At 43.1% G+C, this 23,699-nt stretch overlaps 1 protein-coding gene across 20 annotated transcripts in view; it reads left to right on the top strand.

Annotated features, from left to right (window-relative positions):
• armc9 (armadillo repeat containing 9) overlaps nucleotides 1-23,699 on the top strand; it is a 117,005-nt gene that overhangs the window by 26,406 nt on the left and 66,900 nt on the right. For 10 of the 20 annotated variants that reach the window (XR_013497009.1, XM_078207418.1, XM_078207457.1 and 7 more), the window contains 4 exons: nucleotides 7,606-7,761; nucleotides 15,898-15,990; nucleotides 18,075-18,099; nucleotides 21,812-21,972. Coding sequence is in view for 19 of the 20 variants with exons in the window: in XM_078207418.1 (XP_078063544.1) it covers nucleotides 7,606-7,761; nucleotides 15,898-15,990; nucleotides 18,075-18,099; nucleotides 21,812-21,972 (435 nt within the window). In the remaining variant the exon portion in view is untranslated. The remainder of the gene's footprint in view (nucleotides 1-7,605; nucleotides 7,762-15,897; nucleotides 15,991-18,074; nucleotides 18,100-21,811; nucleotides 21,973-23,699) is intronic. The other 10 variants (XM_078207485.1, XM_078207478.1, XM_078207472.1 and 7 more) reach the window with 1 other exon arrangement.

Genomic DNA, 23,699 nt, shown 5'->3' with positions numbered 1-23,699 from the left:
TTGTCTACCTGATACGCTGCAGGAAAGGATGTCCCGAGGCATGGTACATTGGGGAAACCATGCAGACGATAGGACAACGGATGAATGAACACCGCTCGACAATCACCAGGCAAGACTGTTCTCTTCCTGTTGGGGAACACTTCAGCGGTCACGGGCATTCGGCCTCTGATCTTCGGGTAAACATTCTCCAGGGCGGCCTTCATGACACACAACAACGCAGAGACTGATAGCCAAGTTCCGCACACATGAGGACGGTCTCAACCGGGATCTTGGGTTCATGTCACACTATCTGTAATCCCCACGACTTGCCTGGGCTTGCAAAATCTCACTAACTGTCCTGGCTGGAGACAATACACATCTCTTTAACCTGTCCTTAAGCCTCTCTCCACTCACATTGTCTGTACCTTTAAGACTTGATTACCTGTAAAGACTCGCATTCCAACCATTATTTTGTAAATTGAGTTTGTGTCTTTATATGCCCTGTTTGTAAACAGAACTCCTGACGAAGGAGCAGCGCTCCGAAAGCTTGTGGCTTTTGCTACCAAAAAAACCTGTTGGATTTTAACCTGGTGTTGTGAGACTTCTTACTATGGGGGTCATGCCAGCCGAGCTGCTAATGAGATGTCATTTAAGGACAGTGTTGGATATGAGACTTCTAAGTTTGGCGGGGAGAGTGGAGGCTTGGCAAGCCTCTCAGAAAGAAAATCGCGACTCAAGGAACAATGACCCAAGAAGGGGATTTTGTCACTATCAGAAATTTTGCAGCAGGACAGACATGGGTGGTGGAAAGGACAGGGCCAAGCTTCTACATTGTCGAGATACAAGGATATCGCAGCAAGAAACATGTAGATCACCTGGGGAGGAGAATAATCCCTGATACACAGGATCAGCAGGTGACTCCGACTATACATGTAGGTCCACCTGGATTGGGAGCAGGGATCCTGGTTGTAAATGTGGCACAAGAGCACCAAGTTGTTTCAGTAAAGGAGAATACAGCAGCTACTGAAGGATGATTTAGACCCCGACTTGATGAATTTACCATTTGCTTCAGCCCGACATGATTTTTCAAATTCAGATGAACCTAGCTGGAGTTGCAGTGTTCTACAAGAATTTGGAAGTTGCCAGACAACTAAACTTATGACAAGTTGTCATGGGAGTTTCCCCTGATGTTTTTCTGTAAATTGTTGTTTACGTTAATGATTTTTTAAACGCTTTCCCCTTAGATGACTTCAGGAGTTAGCGGGGGCGGGGGGAGTGTGGTAGCACGGCCCCTTTAAGGGGACGTTCCCTGAGGGCCACATGGTCGGGCTGGACCCTATGGAGTATCGAGGCAGGAAGCTGAGCCAGTGGAGTGCAAGGGCGTGTTTCCCGAGTTGGGAAGGATTGACAGTTGGAGCCTGGAAGGAGTAGTGTAAAGTTATTCGGTCGGACCCTATTTGTATATATAGATAACCGTTGCTTTGGCAATAAAGCCTGGAATCACCCTCGATTTATTACATAATAAAATTCAACTTTCCCTCTGCGGGTTCTCAGTTTGCTGTGTGTTTGTCTGGCCACTCCACTAATGTATTAAAGAAGTAACCAACCAGTAGATGGTGCTAACCTCCAACAAATTTTTTTGAAGTGCTATAAAGACTGCCCACCAGTTGTTGCAAGCATGTAGCTTGGTAGGATTAAATGTGCAAAATAGGACCCCTAGAGGTTCAAGGAAAACGATATGAACCAGAAATTATGGTCTTGGGTTCAGTGCATGGTTTATGTTGTACTTAGTTGATCTGAGTTAGCGTAGCAATCAAAGTAAATTAACACTTTGAATGTTTCCGTTGCTCATACAAACAAACCCAAGCTACAGTTAGCACGTTCTGAAAGGGAGGAGAGAAAATTGGGAATCAGCTTAAATGAAAATAGTGTCCAAAACATAAAAAAATTGAAGCATTTGCAACCATCTTCAGCCCAAAGTGCTGAGTGGATGAGCCACTCCTGAGCTAATCCTGAGGTGCCCACCATCACAGATACCAATCTTCAGCTAATTTGATTCACTCCACGTGATATAAAGAAACTGCTGAGAGCACTGGATATAACAAAGGCAATGGGTTCTGACAACATTTCAGGTGTTGGGCTAAAGACCTATGCTCCAAGACTCCGTGCCTCCAACAAACTGTTTCCAAACTGTTTCCAACGAAGGAACGAGTTATCTTAGATCTGGTAATGTGTAACGAGGTAGGTAGAATTAAGGATGTTCTTGTGAAGGACCCTCTTGGGTCAAGTGATCACAATATGGTCGAATTTTTGGTACAAATGGAAGAGGAGAAAGTAGGGTCCCATACCAGTGTCCTCTGTTTGAACAGAGGGAAGTACGATAGGATGAGGACTGAATTGGCTAAGGTGGACTGGGAGAGCAGACTGTTATGTAGGACAGCTGAGGAACAGTGGAGGATTTTTAAGGAGATCCTTTTCAGTACTCAGCAACAATATATTCCGGTGATAAAGAAGGACTGTAAGAAAAGGGATAACCAGCCGTGGATAACGAAGGAAATTAAGGAGAGTATTAAATTAAAGACTGATGCGTACAGATTGGTCAAAAATAGTGGAGAATTGGAAGATTGGGAAAACTTTAAGAAACACCAAAGAACGACTAAGAAAGCGATAAAGAAAGGAAAGATAGGTTATGAACTGAGGCTAGCTCTAAATATAAAAAATGATAGTAAAAGCTTTTACAAATATATAAAAAGGAATAGAGTGGCAAGAGTGAATGTTGGACCCTTGGAGGATGAGAGGGGGGATTTAATAGTGGGAAATGAGGAAATGGCTGAAACTTTAAATAAGTTTTTTGTGTCGGTCTTCACGGTGGAAGACACAAATAGTTTACCGAATATTAATGATAGAGGGTTGATAGGAGGAGAGGTACTCAATACAATTAATGTTACGGCACGGTAGCACAGTGGTTAGCACTGCTGCTTCACAGCTCCAGGGTCCTGGGTTCGATTCCCGGCTCGGGTCACTGTCTGTGTGGAGTTTGCACATTCTCCTCGTGTCTGCGTGGGTTTCCTCCCACAGTCCAAAGATGTGCGGCTTAGGTTGATTGGCCAGGTTAAAAATTGTCCCTGAGATGTGTAGTTAGAGGGATTAGCGGGTAAATATGTGGGGGTAGGGCCTGGGTGGGGTTGTGGTCGGTGCAGACTCGATGGGCCGAATGGCCTCCTTCTGCACTGTAGGGTTTCTATATTTCTATGTTACCAGGGAGGCAGTGCTTGGTAGACTAACGGGACTGAAGGTGGACAAGTCCCTGGGCCCGGATGGAATGCATCCCAGGGTACTGAAAGAAATGTCAGAGGTAATAGCGGATGCGTTAGTGGTTATTTATCAAAATTCGTTGGATTCTGGGGTAGTGCCAGCGGATTGGAAAATGGCTAATGTTATGCCGCTGTTTAAAAAAGGAAATAGACAAAAGGCGGTTAACTACAGGCCGGTTAGCTTAACGTCTGTAGTTGGGAAAATGCTGGAATCCATCATTAAAGAAGAAATAGCAGGCCATGTGGATAAGAATGGTTCGATTAAGCAGACGCAGCATGGATTCATGAGGGGAAAGTCGTGCTTGACGAACTTGTTGGATTTTTATGAAGATGTGACTAGTGCGGTTGACGGAGGGGAACCGGTGGATGCGGTGTTTTTGGATTTCCAAAAGGCGTTTGGTAAGGTGCCTCACAAAAGGTTGCTGAAGAAGATTGGGTCACACGGAGTTGGGGGTAGTGTGTTAGCGTGGATTGGGGATTGGCTATCCAATAGGAAGCAGAGAGTCGGAATAAATGGGTGCTTTTCTGGTTGGCAGATGGTGACTAGTGACGTGCCGCAGGGATCGGTACTGGGGCCTCAACTATTTACCATTTATATAGACGATCTGGAGGAGGGGACTGAGTGTAGGGTAACAAAGTTTGCAGACGACACAAAGATAAGTGGAAAAGTGAATCGTGTGGAGGGCGTAGAAGGTCTGCAGAGAGATTTGGACAGGCTGAGTGAGTGGGCGAGGATCTGGCAGATGGAGTATAACGTTGACAAATGCGAGGTTATTCACTTTGGAGGAAATAATAGCAAATTGGATTATTATCTAAATGGAAAAAAATTACAACATGCTACTGTGCAAAGGGACCTGGGGGTCCTTGTGCATGAGACGCAAAAACCCAGTCTGCAGGTGCAACAGGTGATCAAGAAGGCAAATGGGATGTTGGCCTATATCGCAAGGGGGATGGAATATAAAAGCAGAGGAGATGTCTTGCTGCATCTGTACAGGGCATTGGTGAGGCCGCAGCTGGAATACTGTGTGCAGTATTGGTCCCCTTATTTGCGGAAGGATATGTTGGCCTTGGAGGGAGTGCAGAGAAGGTTCACCAGGTTGATACCAGAGATGAGGGGTGTTGATTATGAGGGGAGACTGAGCAGATTGGGTTTGTACTCGTTGGAATTTAGAAGGCTGAGGGGGGATCTTATAGAGACCTATAAGATAATGAAGGGGCTGGATAGGGTAGAGATGGAGAGATTCTTTCCACTTAGAAAAGAAGCTTGAACTAGAGGGCACAGCCTCAAAATAAAGGGGGGTCAGTTTAGGACAGAGTTGAGGAGGAACTTCTTCTCTCAGAGGGTGGTGAATCTCTGGAATTCTCTGCCCACTGAAGTGGTGGAGGCTACCTCGTTGAATATGTTTAAATCACGGATAGATGGATTCCTGATCGGTAAGGGAATTAGGGGTTATAGGGATCAGGCGGGTAAGTGGAACTGATCCACTTCAGATCAGCCATGATCTTATTGAATAGCGGGGCAGGCTCGAGGGGCTAGATGGCCTACTCCTGCTCCTATTTCTTATGTTCTTATATAGCAACAGCACTAATAGCATACCAACACGGTAAGAAATTGTCTGGGTATGTCCTGTCCACAAAAAGCAGGATAAATCTAATCTGCTGTGTTCCCATCCATCAGCCCAATCCAAATCATAAGCAAATTGATGGAGAGTATCATCAACAAGTGACACTTACCTAGCAATAACCTGCTCTTCAGTGCTCATTTTGATTTCTACTTGGCTCCAGACCCTCATTATAGCCTTGGTCCAAAAACAGAGAAGAGAGCTGAATTCCATAGATGAGAGAATGACTGCTCTTGAGATAGAGGTAGCATTTGATGTGTGTGGCATCAAGGAGCCCTAGCAAAATTGAAATCAGTGGGAATTAGCAGGTAAATCTTCCACTGATTGGAGTAATACCGAGCACAAAAGAAAATTAAATTGAATGTTGGAGGCCAAGAATCTCAGCCCCAGGACATCATTTCTGGAGTTTCTCAAGGCAGTGCCCTAGGCCCAACCATCCTGAGCTGCTTTACCTCCTCTCCAGCAGTTGGTAATGCACAATGTTCAGTTCCATTCATAACTCATCTGATAAAGCAGTCCATGCTTACATGCAGCAAGAGCTGAATAGCATCCAGGCTTGGACTGCTAAGTGGCAAGTAACATTTGCACCACGCAAGTGCCCGATAATGACCATCTCCAATAAAAGAGATTCTAACCATCTCCCCTAGACATAAAAAGGCATTACCATTATAGAATCTCTCACCATCGACATCTTGGGGGACACCCTTCACCAGAAACCGAGCTAACCACATAAACATGTGGCTACAAGAGCAGGCTGCAAGTGATCTTCCTGACTCCCTAAAGCCTGCCTATTTACAAGGAGTGTGCCTGGGTGAACGCAGCTCCAAAAACATTCAAGAATCTCTTTGTCATCCAGGTAAAAGCAGCCTGCTAGAATGGCACCCCATCAACCAACTTAAACATCCAATTCTTCCATCACTAGTGCAGTGTTTTTCACCTACAAGATGCACTGCAGCATTTCTGAAAGGCTTCTATGACAGCAGATTCCAAACCAGTAACCTTCATCATTTAGAATGACATGGGCAGCAGGTGCTTGGTATCGCCACCTCGTGCATGTTCCACCTCAAGTCGCATATCATTCTGACTTGGAATTGTATCACTCTTACTTCATTGTCGCTGAGTCAAAATCCTGGGATTCCCTTAACCTAACAGGAGTGTGGAAAGATGTATTCAATTTTTAGGAAATTCTTATAGATTCTCAGCCATCTGTTCTGTCTCAAAGTTTTTTGGTAGATCTATCCTGCTGATTTTTTTATTTCTGCTCAGTACATGCATGTGGCAAGTAATACAATGTCGATTCACCTCCCCCATAATGTACATGGCAAATTATTTTTCTTCTTGACAGGAACTATTTTTAACATGGGTGTCCGCGTTTAACCTCATTTCATGTTGTTCATAAGAATAAAGGTACAGCTGGTATTTTATTAGTTGTCCTTTTGCAATATGGCTGTTGCATATTTGCTTACTGAGGGTTTGTCACTATTTCTCAATTTCTTGCCATATCTGGACCTTTAAACACCACCTTTTGTAAATGAAATGATGTTGAATTAATGTTAATAGCACACAGTTGTATTTCTGATGGGTTATGCGGGGGGGGGGGGGAGTTGATCTGATTGTATTACTGAGAGGGATTATTTGCATTGCAGACCAATCGAACTTTAATATTTGATCAGAATACGGTATAATTGCACATACATTTTATTTCATTGTCTAATTTATTTGTGAAGGGCAGCTTTTGTTTCTGATCTATTTACATTTTTAGTGAAGGACATTCAAACGATGATAGTTGATGAAAATAAGTTACTGCTGCAGAATGCAAACGTGACAAAAGAGAAAGCATGAATGAAGAAGTATTTTGTTGAATTATTTTATATTCATAAATGCGTAAATTGTACAAAATTGATCATGTACATTACTTTGAATCTTACTGTTCAACAGTTTAGTCTTATATTCAGAGTATAAAATCATAAGCATTCTCTCATAAGCAGATCAATTCTTCTAGGATACAAAATCTGCATCATGCTACATGCCAATTATGGAATAGCACACGCAGGAATGACAATATTCCCTCTAATTGTGGTTTGTATGACACTTAGGGGCGAATTTTCCTGTTCTGCCCCGCCACAGGAATCGTAGAGGGTGAGGGGCGGACCATGGAAAGGTCCGTTGACCTCGGGCGAGATTTTCTGCTTTTGGGTCAAGCACAGCTGGAAAATCCTGCCCTTAGTGTAAGAAACGCATGCCTGGTCTCTTCTGAGAGGCAGCAAATATCACATTGATGGAGCAGTGCATTTTTACTAAAATGACTTCTCAGCTTGATGCACAGACTAATTTAATATGTGGAAGTATTAAGACACAGTGCATTTAAAAAAATAAAAGTGGTCACCCATAATGAATCATAATATCCTCTCAGAATGCGTTTTCTCAGATTTTTAACTGACACAACTTTTGGCTGATTGTTTTTCTAGCCTTCACACATAACCCTTGGTAGACAAGGGATAGGAAAGAAAATCAGAGGAAAATTTGTGAAGAGAAAACAGTTGGCAAAGTTGATGTCCTGGAAGATTTCAGATAATATATTGAAAGCAAAATAAGACTTGATAAATATAGAAAATACCAGATTGTAGGGACAAAATTTGAAAGGTACTTAACTGAAGTTAGTCATTCAAATGTTGATTTCTTTTGAACAGGACAAAGATGATGTGGATGAAAGGATATCACATTTCAAAAACTATCTCGAGACTAGAGGTGCTGCCTTAAGTCAGACAACAGAGTTTTTGCCCTTTTATGCACTGCCATTTGTCCCCAATCCCACAGTGCACCCCTCTTTTAGGGAGCTTTTTCAGGTAAGAGTTGCACTCTTGATGCTGTAATTATTAAATAATGATGTTTTGCTGACAGGTAACTTATCTGGATAGATAACAGTTTTGCTGAATCTTGGTGGCAATTTTCCTTCATGGACAGGAGAAATCTCATAAACGTGACAAATTGGATGATTTGCCTGAGGCCATATTTCCACTCAAACCTGTGAAAGATGGGTATTTCCATACAGATGAAAGCACTGATGACAGCGAAAGCCCCAGTACACTGTTCAACGAAAGTTTATCTGGTGTCAGAGACTTGTCTATTTTTCAACAGTTTTTCTAAATAATCGTTGCTCTAGCAATGGTGTGATTTTTTTCCCACTGATTTATTGAAATCAACTAAGCATATACCAGTGTGATTCCATTTTGGAGCCCTTTAAAATGAAGTCCACATTTACCTGCAACGTGGAGATCAAGAATGCAGTCTCTATACAGATAGCAGTTGTTTTTGTTCAGATTTCCATTGACGTTTTTGCATTTTTTATTAATATTTCTGTGTTTCCCTTAATGCATTCACCAAGAAAGTATTTGCATTTAGCTAGCACCTTTTGCAACCTCTTTTCCCTTTCAGCAATATTTTCACTCCAATAGAAGGCAGCTCCAGAATGGCCTCCTTCTCCTCAGTGTCAGAGACTTCACCTGGGAGCCACCAGCTTTGAATGGCTAGGGATCTGATCGCATGTGATTGTTGTATATGTGGTGTCTGTCTCTTTATGACAGCTCAGCAGAAAGAGTCACCTGACTTGAGGGACCAATGGGAACTGAGAATGAGTGACCAGTCCAGAGGATGAAGTCCTCGCTTGTGCAGAATACATCGAGCAGCCATGTAGTAGACATGTAAGGGCTGGAGCTCCAAGGCAGCTTAGAGCTGCAAACTCCTGCACTTAATTTCTCTTCTTAATAAATACCCTTTGTTCCTAATAAATTGTTGCCCTAAATCAGTCATTAACTCTCCACATTATCTCATTCAGAAATTAATTTTACAAGTATGTTAGAAAATATGATTCTCAAACTCCTTAAAGTTGTTTTTCAATTTGAAATATGGGGCAGAATTTAATCAACCCATTGGATTAGGAACCTGGGTGGAGTGGTATAGAATTGCATGAGAGGGAGTGTTTTGGAGGCCTGATGTGCGATGTGGGCGATGGGGAGGCAGATGGAAGCAGCGGGAATGTGTTTGAGCTTCTTAAAAAGGCCATTAAGTCAAATGAACATACCTCCCTGATTGGAATTAAATACTGAATTCTGAATGTGCGTTACATGGTGATCCCTGACCATTCAAAGGTGGTGATTCTCACTTAAAGTCTCAGACACTGAGGAGAAGGTAAGTCATTCTGGAGTTGCCTTCCATTGGAGTGCAAACTTTTCACCAAAAGGGGAGAAAAGGCCAGCAAATGTGCAGAGGAGAGAGACAGCTCGAAGGAGCTGAGAGGCAGAGCTGTGAATGAGAGGAACAGGTCTGAGGATCCATTGTGTCTGCACTGGCTCTCCAAATGAGCATCATGACTTGTGCCATTCCCTTGTCTTTTGCCCGTACCCCTACACATTGTTTCTGTTCAAGTAATCATTCAATGCCCTTTTGAATGCCTTGAATGAACTTGCCTCTTCCATATTTCCAGGCAGTGCATTCCAAACCCGAACCATTCGCTGTGTGAAAAAGTTTTTCTCACGTCACATTTGCTTCTTTTGGAAATCACTTTAAATCTCTCTGTCCTCTCGTTCTTGATCCTTTTATAAGTGAGAACTTTTTCTCCCCATCTACGCTGTCCAGCCCCCTCATAATTTTGAACTTTTCTGTCAAATCTTCACTAACCCCTCCTCTCTCTCCAAGGAGAATAATCTCAACCTCTACAATCTATCTTCAGCACAGAAATTTCTCATCCCTGGAACGATTCTTGTAAACCTCTTCTGCACTCTCTCAAATTGTTCACATCCTAACTTTGGTTCCCAGAACTGCCCACAATATTTCAGCTGAGATCTAACTAGTGTCTTGTATAAGTTTAGCATAACCTCCTTGCTCTTATACCCTATGCTCCTATCAATAAAGCCTGGAATACTATATGCTTTATTAACTGCTCTCTCCACCTTCAATGATCTATGCATATATATACTCATATAGGTAAAGCAGCCAGCATAATTAAGGACCCCACGCACCCCGGACATTCTCTCTTTCACCTTCTTCCATCGGGAAAAAGATACAAAGTCTGAGCTCACGTACCAACCGACTTAAGAACAGCTTCTTCCCTGCTAAAGTCAGACTTTTGAATGGACTTACCTTGCATTAAGTTGATCTTTCTCTACACCCTACTGTAACACTACATTCTGCACTCTCTCATTTCCTTCGCTATGAACGGTATGCTTTGTCTGTGTAGCGTGCAAGAAATAATACTTTTCACTGTATGTTAATCCATGTAACAATAATAAATCAAATCAAATCGAAACCCAGGTCCCTCTGCTTCTGAACCCCATGAAAAATTTTACTCATTTTATATTTTCCCTCCATATTCATCCTACCAAAATGCATCACCTCACATTTCGCTGCATTGAACTTTATCTGCCACCTATCTGCCCACTCCACCAACCTGTCCATGTCCTTTTGAAGTGCTACACTGTCCTCATCACAGTTTACAATACTTCCAAGTTTTGTGTCATTGATAAGCTTTGACTGTGTCTGGACCTTTTCTGTTTTGAAGGTAGCCTATTGTTCAGCTACAGTTTTTCCTACCAACCTCTTGTTCCAGTCTAATCGGCCCAGTCCGTTCTTGCCCCATTTGAAGTGAGCTCTCCCCCAGTTAAATATTTGTACTCTGGATTATCTATTAAGTTATTCTATCATTGTCCTGAACCTTATGATACATTGATCACTCGCTCCTAAATGTTCCCCTGCTGACACTTGACTTAGTTGGCCCACCTCATTTCCAAGAATCAGGTCCAACAGTACATCGTTTCTTGTTGGACTGGACACATAATGCTGTAGAAAATTTTCCTGAATGCAATTTAGGAAGTTTTGCCCCCTCCGCATTTTTCACTTCTATCGTCCAAGTCTATATTTGGGTAATTAAAGTCCCCCATTGCAACTACTCTGTAATGTTTGCATCTCTGTGTAGTTTCCATGCAGATTTGTTCATCTATATCCTTCTCACTAGTTGGCAATCTATAGACTACGCTGAGCAAGATGATTGCACCCTTTTTGTTCCTTCGCTCTAGCCAAATTGATTCTGTCCTTGAACTCTCTGAGACATCCTCATTCCCCAGCACTGCAATGCTCTCCTTTACCAACACACCTCCTTTCATTCTTTTCCTATCTTTTCTGAACACCTTGTACCCAGGAAGAGCCAAGATTTTGTTATCGCCACAACAGCATATTTCCAACACAATCTCCACCTGTAACTCCCCAGTCTTATTTACTGTACTTTGTGTGTTGATGTACATGCATAGTAATAACCCTGATTTATTACTTTCTCCTTTACTCCGACTTCACCTATGAACTTACTAATCTCTACACTCGTGCTTTCTGTCCCTCCCAGTATTTTGTGCATCCTGATATTCCCCTCTAATATTTCTTCTTGGTTCCCGCACCCCTAACAAGTTAGTTTAAAGCCCTTCTAACAGCACCAGCAATATGCCCTGCAAGGATCTCAGTTCCAGCTCTGTTCAGATGCAACCCGTCCGGCTTCTTTGGTACCATCTCCCCCAGGGTCAGTCTCAGTGTCCCAGGAATCTAAAGCCCCACTCCTGCATCATATTTCTCGCCACGCATTCATCTGCCTTATCCTATTTCTGCACTCACTTTCACATGTCACTGGGAGTAAACCAGTGATTACTACATTTGAGGCCCTGCTTGTTAATTTTCTACCTAGCTCCCTAAATTCTGATTGCAGGATCATCATATCCCCCTTCCTGTTTAAGTCATTGGTACCATTATGGACTACAACCTTCAGATATTCACCCTACCCCAGAAGAATATCCTGCAGCTCAGTAACATCCATGGCCCTGGCACCAAGGAGGAAACATACCAGCCTGGAGTCACGTCTATGGCCACAGAAATGCCTGTAAACCCCCCCCACCCGCCCGTAGCTCTGACCGCACCTGCACTACCTGGTTAGTTCCGTTGGACTGCAACTCACTAGTGATGTCACAGTTATCCCCCCACCCCCTCTCCCCCTCCCCCTTCTTGACTGGCATCCCTCGGGCAGATGATGGCTCCTCCTAGATGTCTTGTTCACACATTCACTCTCCTGTGACTTGGATGCTAGCGACTAGTTGCAGACATTTTTCAACCACATGCTGCTATTCTCATGAGGCAGCTATTGTGGGGGCGTATTACTCTTTTGCCTGCCCTGTGATTCCTCTCCATGTTGAGACACATGGGGTTTTGCCTACCTGGTTGCCACAGCATGCTCATCATTCACTCAGACTCACCTTGGAGTTGTGGAGATGGTCATTGATCCACTTCCCACACTGGGCCCAGTTATGCCACCTGACCCCACAGCCAAACACTTCCACCCCAACTGGCAATGCTGCTCGTATCTGGGTCTGATGCCGCGATTCGCACCGCCAACATTAAATTCCCCCTGTTAATCCTTCGAACTAGTTCTGCCTTTACACATTGTAGACTAGCTTGGTAGCTTCTAATAAAACTGCCAATTTGCAATGATGGTCATATCCATGTGAGCGTACATTTGAGAGGCTTGTACACTTGATCCCTTACTTGTGTACTGTGTAAAGCCCTGTGCCGTTACACCAGTTCATTTTTCCCAAAAGCAGTTCTTTGTTCCTTACAGTGTGCCTGTCATCATAAGAGTTTGAGATCAGGCCTTGAGCTTCTCTGCAGGGCTAGGTTAAATTGCATAGACCTTGGGGTATCAAATATTCCATTATTTAGACCAATTTTCTGGGTTTTAATTTTCTGTACTAAAGTTCTGTCAACAGTCAACTTGGCACTGGATGATGATCTGAAGAAAATATTGTGCTGCACTTTTCAGCACAGATATCCAGAAGAAAATAAATCTCTTTCGGTTACATGGAAATAACCCTCTTCTGTTTAGATGACCATAAAATGTGCAGTAAAGCAGGCATAAACAAAGTGGCATTTGCAAGCAGATGGCTAAAATGCAAATTAGAAATTTACCTTTACATAACTGAGATGTGCCCACATTGGCACTACGATGCATTAAAATAAAATAGGTGCCACTAGAGTTAGTTAATATGTATGCCCAACATCAGGCAGAACATTTAAACATGATGAACAGTTGTGTACAAATACAAACAGTATTTGTTCATGTATTAATGTCCATAATCTATAAGATATTTGTTGTCCAAACATGGGATCGTAGCTACCTGAATCTGCCTTGGGTGATTAAACATACCAATAAAATAATGGCTGCAATATGTTTCATAGAATCTCTACAGTATAGAAGGAGGCCATTCTGCCCATCGAACCTGCACCAACTCTCCGACAGAGCATCTCACCCAGACCCTATCCCCGTAACCCCAAGTATTTACCCCACTAATACCCCTAACCTACACATCTTGGGACACTAAGCGGCAATTTAGCATGGCCAATCCACCTAACCTGCATATCTTCAGACTGTGGAAGGAAACTGGGGCACCTCGAGGGAACCCACTCAAACATGGGGAGAATGTGCAAATGCCACACAGACAGTCACCCAAGGCCGGAATTGAACCAGGGTCCCTGGTGCTGTGAGGTAGCAGTGCGAGCCTCTGTGCCAGCCTACATTATTCAGAAGTTAAAGGTAGTTGAGAAATTGCGCTCTCATTGTTATTTTCAACATTACTGAACTCAGAATTGGATCATCATTTCCATTGTAGCCAGCAAGGCCTTCAGTTAATTATGTATTTTTCACAGTGCGGTTTAGGAAGTTATTTGTTTTGTGCAATACAAAGATTCAGTATAAAACTAGTGATTATGCAGCAGATTGCCAATTTGAAAACAGAATGTGTCTTCTCCTGCTGTTGTCTTGGCAGAGAACTGAAAAAGTTGGGTGAAGGTTCCATTCATTCCACTTTTGCTTTTGGAACATATCCCTATCAGAATCCAATCATTAGAATGTTCAAAGTTAGCAAATGGAGCAAATGTCACACATTTTCTAAACATTACTGTGTATTCTTCGCTTTAGTACACAGATAAAATTGGTCCTGGTGTTATGGCTTCTCAGCAAGCCCTGCTCCTAAATGTGTACTTTGTTGGCTTCTGGGGGATGAGGAATAGGAAAAATACGTTGTTCTTCATTTTTGAAATGATTTACACCCTCAACACATCTGCCATTCATCCACTCCTGTAGACCGTGTGTGAAAAAGAACAGTACAGCACAGGAACAGGTCCTTTGGCTCATCAAGTGCTGACAAAGATGCCTCTGTAATCTAATATTTTCTTGCCACTACGTGGTCCATATCCCTCTATTCCCTGCCTATTCATGTATCTATCCAGATGCGGCTTGAACGTTGTGATAGAATTTGCTTCCTCCACCTCTTCTGGAAGTGTGTTCCAGGCATTCACCACCCTCTGTGTAAAAAAACTTGCCCCTTACATCTCTTTTAAACTTTCCTCTGCTCACTTTCAACCCATGCCCCCGAGTAATTGACTCTTCAACCCTGGGAAAAAGACTCTGACTATCCACTCTATCCAAGCCTGTCATAATCTGGTAAACCTCTATCAGATTCCCCATCATCCTCTAATGCTTCAATGAAAACAATCCAAGTTTGTTCAAACCTTTCTTCATAGTCCATATCTTCCAAACCAGGCAACTTCCTGGTAAATCTCTTCTGCACCCTTTCCAATGCATTATCCTTCCGGTAGAGTGGCGACCATAATTGTACACAATACTCCAAATGTGGCCTAACCAAAGTCTTATACAGCTGCAAAATGATTTTCCAATTCCTATGCTCAACGCCCAACTGATGAAGGCCAGCATACCACACCCCTTCTTGACCACCTTGTCCTCCTGAGTTGTCACCTTCAACGAACTGTGGACCTGCATGCCTAGATCCCTCTGTTTGCTAATATTTCCAAGGGCTCTACCATTTACTGTATACTTTCCTTCTGCAGTAGACCTTCCAAATCACATCACCTCACATTTGTCCAGGTTAAATGCCATCTGCCATCTTTTGGCCCAGGTCTCCAGCCGATTTGTATCCTGCTGTATCCTCTGACAATCCTCCTCACTATCTGCTACTCTCCCAATTTTTGTATCATCTGCAAATTTACTAATCAGACCACCTACATTTTCCTCCAAATCATTTTTATATATATATATATTATCACAAACAACAGAGGCCCCAGTACTGATCCTATGGGTACAATTATACGTGGTCGAGTTAGTAGTGAGTAGTTTCAGTTTAATTTCAGGTCAAAATAGATTGGCGCAGCGGTACATGTCCTTGATTTAATAACAACTCTGGAGGTTGAAAGCACTTGGCGCCATTTGTGTGCAATGTTTTGGTGTCATTTGAATTAAGCTGCTCAATACATGGTTTCCCATGAATCCATCGAGCTAGGCTATAATCCTGCTGTTTGTGGAGGAAGAAGTTTAACAACACCAGGTTAAAGTCCAACAGGTTTATTTGGTAGCAAAAGCCACACTAGCCACACGTTTGTGGAGGATGCATGACATGCAAAGAATGAAAAATAATCCCAATAGCTAGGCAATTTATCTTGCTTCACAGGAACCTAGTATTATGGTTTTTAAACTTTGATTTTAGAACTGGATTTGTTCCTACCCAATTTGCTGTTGAGTGAAAATACCTAAATATGCATAAATAACTAAGATTAGTAGCTAAAAATGGCAGACAACAATGGATATATTCTTATTGAAAGCAAGTATGTGATAAGATATCAGGTATCTAAGCGTCCACTTTCCACCAACTCTGAACAGAGCCTATTCAGCAAATGTTGGAAAGTGAGAGGGCGATATTACATCCCCAACAACCCCTGTCAATTTCATTCATTAAGTGCAAGAGTATCTTGCAACAATTGCCGTTTTGTTGCCAAGTTAATATTTTTTTTAATTCTACCCCGAAAGCTTTATAAATAATGGCCTTTTTGTCTTGCTCTTTCATTCTTATAATTGTTTCTGTTAATCTGATTTTGCTCTTTAGGATTCGTGGTCCCCTGAGTTGAAAATGAGACTGCAAAAATTTCTGTCTGCAAGTTTGAAAGTGACCAGTGCCCCAAAGCTGCTGTCTTTATTTGTATCCTTTTTTTCACATCCTACTCTTAAGTTAAACTTATCATTTTTGTGAATGATATTCAGTCCTAAAAATGTATGCGTATAGAAAGGAAGGAAAAGGAGGTAGAAACTGACGATGTATAATGGGTGACTGTCTTAACTGTATCAATGACTAATGACCAGCAAGCCAATAGAATGGCAAACGTGCATGTAAAGTTTTTCAGTTGAACTGCTGTTTTGACTTCCAATTATTACTATTCATTGATCAGTTTCTACCAATATACTGAATAGATATAATGTCTTACATTATAAATCTTCTTTTTTGGATATAGTGACCAACAATGTTACCTGGTGTGAAACAGTTGTCAATAAGGCAATCACGATTGCAATGCGTCTGGAGTGCAATGGACTCAAAGTCAAACAAAGTTATAATGACATGTAGCTAACTGGTAAAGCTGGTTCTGGAGAATGCAATTTTGGGCACCCCACCTGAAGACCAAAACAGATGCATTGGAAACTGTTCAGAAATGAGTGGCATGGCCTTAGGTGACTAAGTTACTTTAAAGGATTTACTTTTGTTTGGTAAAGAAAGCTAAAAGGAAACAAAATGCAGGTCTTTAAAATAATACAACAGGTGTTGATAAATTACAGAAACAGGCTATTTAGGCTGGACAGATTTCATTGGTACAATTCCAAAATTCATAAGCCTGAACAAGACCAGAGATTAGACAATTTTTTTGCAAGATGATAATGACTGCTGAAAAATATAACTGATTTTGCATAATTTGCTATTTATAAGAAGGAATTGGCTCAATACCTGTCACAAAGGGATATGGTAGAGTGGGGTCAGTTTATTTCACGTAGAGATTAAGAAGAGAGTGTAACCATATTGTTAGAATGGTAAAGTTCATTTGTAGTAGTCATACATAAACTGGAATGTCCTGAATGTCCTGTTCTGATGTTTTGTATGTTTTTAGTGCCATACAATGTTTTCATAGTCCTTTATATCTTTAATTGCTGCAGGTTACATTCTGAGAAGAACAATTAATCTGCACACATTGAGGATCTTGTGAAATAATCCTCGATTGTCTTGCTCAATATAAAAAATGCAAGAAAGACTTGCATTTATATAGCACTTTCCATGATAACCAAGGCCAGAATTTTCTGGCCATTCACGCCCCGCTGCCGCTGCAAGCATTTGGTGCTCAGTCAAATCTCCGTTCACTGAAACGGGACCAGAGAATCCTGCCGGCGTGAATGGCTGGAAAATTCTGCCCCTGATAGCTGAAGAACTTTACAGCCAATGTGATACTTTTTGAATTGTAGTCAGTTATAATGAAGGAAACAAAGCAGCCAATATGCATAAAGAAAATTCCCACAAACGGCAATGTGATAATCAGATCTATATTTTTCGTGATGTTGATTAAATGGTAAATATTGGCTTGTTGTCCTGTCCCAGGTTTACTGTACCATGTTGTACTGTAGCTGGATTTGGCAACAATGGATAACTGCCAACATGCTATGTTTTCACAAACAGTTAAGTCATTAGTTTTTAAAACTGGTATGAGCAGGCTGAGATGCCTGTGACCACGTGGATACTGGAGGTAAACCTGTGAAGTAAATAACACAGTAAAAGTGAAGATCAATAACATAACCTTGTGGACAGTTTTTCCACATAATACAGCAAAATCTTTGTTATCTGACATGCTTGGGGAATGGGTGGTGCTGGGTTAATCAAAAATGCTGATTAACAAAGAGTCACATTTCTCTGGACACAGTTCAAGGTGCAGTATATCTTTGTTCAGGCATAATAACCAAAACTGAACCAATAATTTAATAATTTTGATGTAAAGCCGAAGAACAGCTTCTGCAGATTTACAATCTGTCATTGTTAGTTTTTTTTTGAAGAATGCGTTATCTGAACACTGAAACTAATGGGTCTGAAATTCCAGAGAATTCCAGCTGGAAGAGTGCTGGATAACACAAAGTTCATTGTTTGGAGTAGCAACAGGAAAAAGCACAGTTGTTAATTGTTTTGCAAACCATATAAAATTGTAACATATTGGTACTGAATATAAAAACAGTAGTCCTTAACTTGTCTCTCAGAAAGAAAATGGACAGAATTCCAAAGGTAATGACTTGTAATCTAACATGGCTTTCAAAGTTGTTGCGCCATTATTTCCGTAGAGAGTAGTAGCTTTAATTGTTCAAAGCATTATCTATATCTATTTATAAATGGATTTTAAAATGTATTACTGTTTTCAAAAGATTGTATTGTTAATGTCTGCAACTTTGCATTACTTCAAAATTGTAAAGGTAAATGATAATTTTGAAACTGCAGCTGTAAATTATAAACTGAAATGTTGTTCTCTGACAGCGTCCATAGTCAGGAAATTGCCACTAAATTATGTTCCGGTAATTATCAGGCATTGACAACTGGAGTTTGATCATCTGAAACTGTCACAGTGAAGCTGCTGTTCTTTGGTCATTATTCCTGTTTTGAGTTCCTGTGAGCTGGTTTAGTACTAGAATCCAAGATCAGGTTATTACATATTGGGTGCAATTTTTCCAAAATTTGTGAGTGTCAGACTCTGACTGGAAACCGATGTGTTCCTCCCCAGAAACACAGCTGAGTTTTCAGATCTGAATTTCAAAAGACATTTTCTCACTCTCCCCTCACTATTCTCCCAGACCAACTCTCCTCACTCTCTCCTTCCGTTCACTCCCTTTCTCACACTCTCTCCCTCACTCCCCTCTCCCATTTGCTCCCTTTCTCCTCTACTCCCTCACAACCTCATTCCCTTGCTCACACCCTCCCCTCACTCCCTCTCTTAAACTCTCGCTCTCTCTCTGCTCACTCATTCCCCTCTCTCTCACTCACTCCCATACTCTTCCCTCATTCAATTTATTCCTCGCAATCACCCCTCACGCACCTTCATTTACTCACTCTCCTCTCACTCAGTCTCAACATCCCCTACTCTCCCCTCATACCCTTTCACATTATCCTCTCAGTTACTATCTCACACTCACTCTCTCAGACTCTTTCTTCTCCCTCAGAGAGAGAACTCTCCTCTCTTCTCGCCCTCTCCCCCTGCCCTCTCCCCTTGCCCTCTCCCCTTGCCCTCTCCCCTTGCCCTCTCCCCTTGCCCTCTCCCCTTGCCCTCTCCCCTTGCCCTCTCCCCTTGCCCTCTCCCCTTGCCCTCTCCCCTTGCCCTCTCCCCTTGCCCTCTCCCCTTGCCCTCTCCCCTTGCCCTCTCCCCTTGCCCTCTCCCCTTGCCCTCTCCCCTTGCCCTCTCCCCTTGCCCTCTCCCCTTGCCCTCTCCCCTTGCCCTCTCCCCTTGCCCTCTCCCCTTGCCCTCTCCCCTTGCCCTCTCCCCTTGCCCTCTCCCCTTGCCCTCTCCCCTTGCCCTCTCCCCTTGCCCTCTCCCCTTGCCCTCGCCCTCTCCCCTCGCCCTCTCCCCTCGCCCTCTCCCCTCGCCCTCTCCCCTCGCCCTCTCCCCTCGCCCTCTCCCCTCGCCCTCTCCCCTCGCCCTCTCCCCTCGCCCTCTCCCCTCGCCCTCTCCCCTCGCCCTCTCCCCTCGCCCTCTCCCCTCGCCCTCTCCCCTCGCCCTCTCCCCTCGCCCTCTCCCCTCGCCCTCTCCCCTCGCCCTCTCCCCTCGCCCGCTCCCCTCGCCCGCTCCCCTCGCCCGCTCCCCTCGCCCGCTCCCCTCGCCCGCTCCCCTCGCCCGCTCCCCTCGCCCTCTCCCCTCACACACACACAAACTTTCTCTCTTAGTTCTTTGCCCTGGTCTTACTGCATTTGACATGGGCTGCTTCCGTATCTGAGGAGCTGCGAATGGTGCTGAACATTGTGTAGACATCAGCGAACATCCCCACTTCTGACCTTATGATCGAACGAATGTCATTGATGAACCAACTGAAGGTGGTTGGGCTGGGATGACAATTAATTGAGAGCATCAAACAAGCTAATGAGAAGTCGAAAAAATACTTTAGTTGACCAACATGCATTATTATAGGATGTGTACATATATTTTGCTTTGAAATCATCACTTCCTGCTGCAGGTTACAGCACTGGTGTTTTGAACATTAAGCCTCTGAAAGAGCGGAATGTTGTCTGGGGGCGGCATGGTGACACAGTGATTAGCACTGCTGTTTCACAGTGCCAGAGACCCTGGTTCAATTTCGGCCTCGGGTGACTGTCTGTGTGGAGTTTGCATGTTCTCCCAGTGTCTGCCTGGGTTTCCTCCGGGTGCTCCAGTTTCTTCCCACACTCCAAATCTGTGCGGGTTAGGTTGATCAGCCATGGAAAATTGCCCCTTAGTGTCAGGGGGACTAGCAGGTACATATGTGGAGCTACGGGGATAGGATCTGCGTGGATTGTGGTCGGTGCGATGGGTGAAATGGCAGCCTCCTGCACTGTAGGGATTCTATGATCTCCAGCTATCATTGCTCAAATAGTTTGGAGTATTTGTAGATCAGCACTACAGATACCAATGTATTTAGAAATTGCAGATGTAAACTTTACTTGTCTAACAAGGATGTTAACTTTAGGAGGCATGGCTGTGTACTGTGTGTGCACTGCCCATCTAAAGCTAACATCCTTGTTAAGTATGTCTTTAATGAGTTTTTTTTAAAGATAAACAACCCTCTTTCTATATCGTAAAAGCAAAATACTGCAGATGCTGGAATCTGAAACAAAAACAGAAAATGCTGGAAAATCTTAGCAGGTCTGACAACATCTATGGGGAGAGAATAGAGCCAACGTTTCGAGTTTAGATGACCCTTAGTCAGAGCTAAGAGCAAAGAAAATCAGCAGAGATTTATGCTATGAGGGTGGGAGGGCTGTAATTGGACAAAGGGAATGTGAATGCGGATGAAGAAGGCTGAGAAAGGTGCTAAAAGTGTCCATTAAGTGATCAGAATGTGTGAATGGCAGAACAGAGGTACAGATGGGCGGGGTGGGGGTGGGGGGGGCGTTGGTTGCCCTTCCCAAATTGCTCTTGCACAGAGTGGCTTGATCGGCCGTTTCAGAGGGCAGTTAAGAGTCACATTGCTGTGGGTGTGGAGTCAGATGCAGGCCAGACCAAGTAAAGACAGCAGATTTCCATCCCTCCATGACATTAGGGAACTAGATGGCTTTCAATTCCAAATTTATTTATTGGATTTAAATTCCATCAGCTGCATTGGTGGGCTTCAAACCTCTGTCCTCCAGAGAATTAGCCTGGGCCTCTGGATAGTGACACTACCACTACGCCACCAAACAACCAGACACATCAATGTGATAATGACCAGATAGTCTGCTTTTGTGGTGTTGATTGAGGGATGAATGTTGGTCAGGACACTGGAGTTAACTCCTCTGTCTTCTTTGAAATAGTGCTATGCGATCTTTTACATTCACCCAAACAGATCGATGGGCCCTCAATTTAAAGTCTCACGCAAAAGATGACACCTCTGATGGTGTAGCATTCCCTCGTATTGTGCTGAAGTGTCAGCCTTGATTTTAGTCATCAAGTCCTGGAGTGGAATTTGAACCCAGAAGCTTATGACTCAGGTGAAAGGGCTACATTCTGATCTACAGCTAATACTTGAGCATGTGGATGCCTGCTGAAATATCTTGAGAATGAAAAGGGAAGCTTAAGAGGAACTTGCAATATGTGATTTAATTGATGTTTGACTTTGACACCTGAAAGGGTGTCTTAAATATAATGAGCTTATAGAATTAGAAATTGTTAAATGCTTAAACTTGAGAGTTTTTTTTCATAGGGCAAGTGATGTGGTGAAGGATATAATTTTAAAAATATGCAAGGATATTTTCTAGTGTGATCATTATGTTGACATATTAGCAGAATCGTTGCAACAACTTCAGCAACAGTTAGTAGAGACTGAGAGAAAAGCAACAACATACATGAAGAGATACAGCAAGATGCAAGAGGATTACCACAGCCTGATTGGAGTCACTGCAGAGCTGGTAGATTCCTTGGAAGCTACAGTAAATGGGAAAATGGTAAGATTTCTCCAGATTCCTCCATCGCTATCCATGGGTATGTGGTATCCCACCAGCGGGACAAGCCTACTAGAGTTGGCATCATAATGGTATACAGATGGGAGGGAGTGATCCTGGGAGTCCTCAACTTGGACTTTGGATCCCATGAAATTTCATAGCATCAGGTCAAACATGGGCAAGGAAATCTCATCCTGATTACCACTTATGACCCTCCCTTAGCTGAAAACACTATACTCCTCCATGTTGAACACTGCGTGGAAGAAGCATTCAGACTGTCAAGCTATTAGAATGTACTCCAATTGATTAACTTCAATGTCTATCACCAAGAGGGGCTCGGTAGCATCACTACTGGTCAAGATCTGAAGCACATAGTTTGCAGACTGGTCTGCAACAGGTAGTGAGAGAATCAACACAAGGGAAAAATGTACTTGACCCCATCCTCTTCAATCTACCTGTCGCAAATGCATCTCCCCATTACAGTACTGGTAGAAGTTACATTCATTGTGGAGATAAACATAGAACATAGAACAGTACAGCACAGAACAGGCCCTTCGGCCCACGATGTTGTGCCGAGCTTTATCTGAAACCAAGATCAAGCTATCCCACTCCCTATCAACCTGGTGTGCTCCATGTGCCTATCCAATAACCGCTTAAATGTTCCTAAAGTGTCTGACTCCACTATCACTGCAGGCAGTCCATTCCACACCCCAACCACTCTCTGCGTAAAGAACCTACCTCTGATATCCTTCCTATATCTCCCACCACGAACCCTATAGTTATGTCCCCTTGTTATAGCCCCATCCACCCGAGGAAATAGTCTTTGAACGTTCACTCTATCTATCCCCTTCATCATTTTATAAACCTCTATTATGTCTCCCCTCAGCCTCCTCCGCTCCAGAGAGAACAGCCCTAGCTCCCTCAACCTTTCCTCATAAGACCTACCCTCCAAACCAGGCAGCATCCTGGTAAATCTCCTCTGCACTCTTTCCAGCGCTTCCACATCCTTCTTATAGTGAGGTGACCAGAACTGCACACAATATTCCAAATGTGGTCTCACCAAGGTCCTGTACAGTTGCAGCATAACCCCATGGCTCTTAAACTCCAACCCCCTGTTAATAAAAGCTAACACACTATAGGCCCTCTTCACAGCTCTATCCACTTGAGTGGCAACCTTTAGAGATCTGTGGATATGGACCCCAAGATCTCTCTGTTCCTCCAGAGTCTTCAGAACCCCATCTTCACACTAAGGTCCTTTGGTTACCTGCATCATGCTGTGTAGCAATATCACTGTGTTAAAGCAGCTTGCAATAGCCAGAGCTAAGCGATCGATCAGATCAAAATGCTGCAGTTCTGCTATATCCAGTTATGAATTGTGGTGGACAAGCAGTTAGGAGGAAGAGGCTCCATTAACACCCCCATCCTCAATGTTGGCAAAACTCAACAAGTGAGTGCAAAAGACAAGCTGGAACCAGGACTGCCAGGTAATGGTCCATCACAACCTCCGCCTGACTATTTACATCTGGTGCCATGTTAAGGGGATGTCTTGGCATGCAATATGCAGCAGCAGTGAGCTACTAATTAGCCAGTCATATTGAACTAATCAAATACAGCAAACTAAGAAGTTAAAAGCACTCAATAGTCTTTCAATTTTCTGATAGCAAAATCAATTATGATGATTGGGTTTAGAAGCTAAAATAACATTAAACTTTTTTTAAAAATTCACATTT

Source organism: Mustelus asterias, chromosome 3 (assembly GCF_964213995.1).
Source record: "Mustelus asterias chromosome 3, sMusAst1.hap1.1, whole genome shotgun sequence".
Classification (NCBI taxonomy): domain Eukaryota; kingdom Metazoa; phylum Chordata; class Chondrichthyes; order Carcharhiniformes; family Triakidae; genus Mustelus; species Mustelus asterias.
This window is presented reverse-complemented; position numbering and strand designations above follow the sequence as displayed.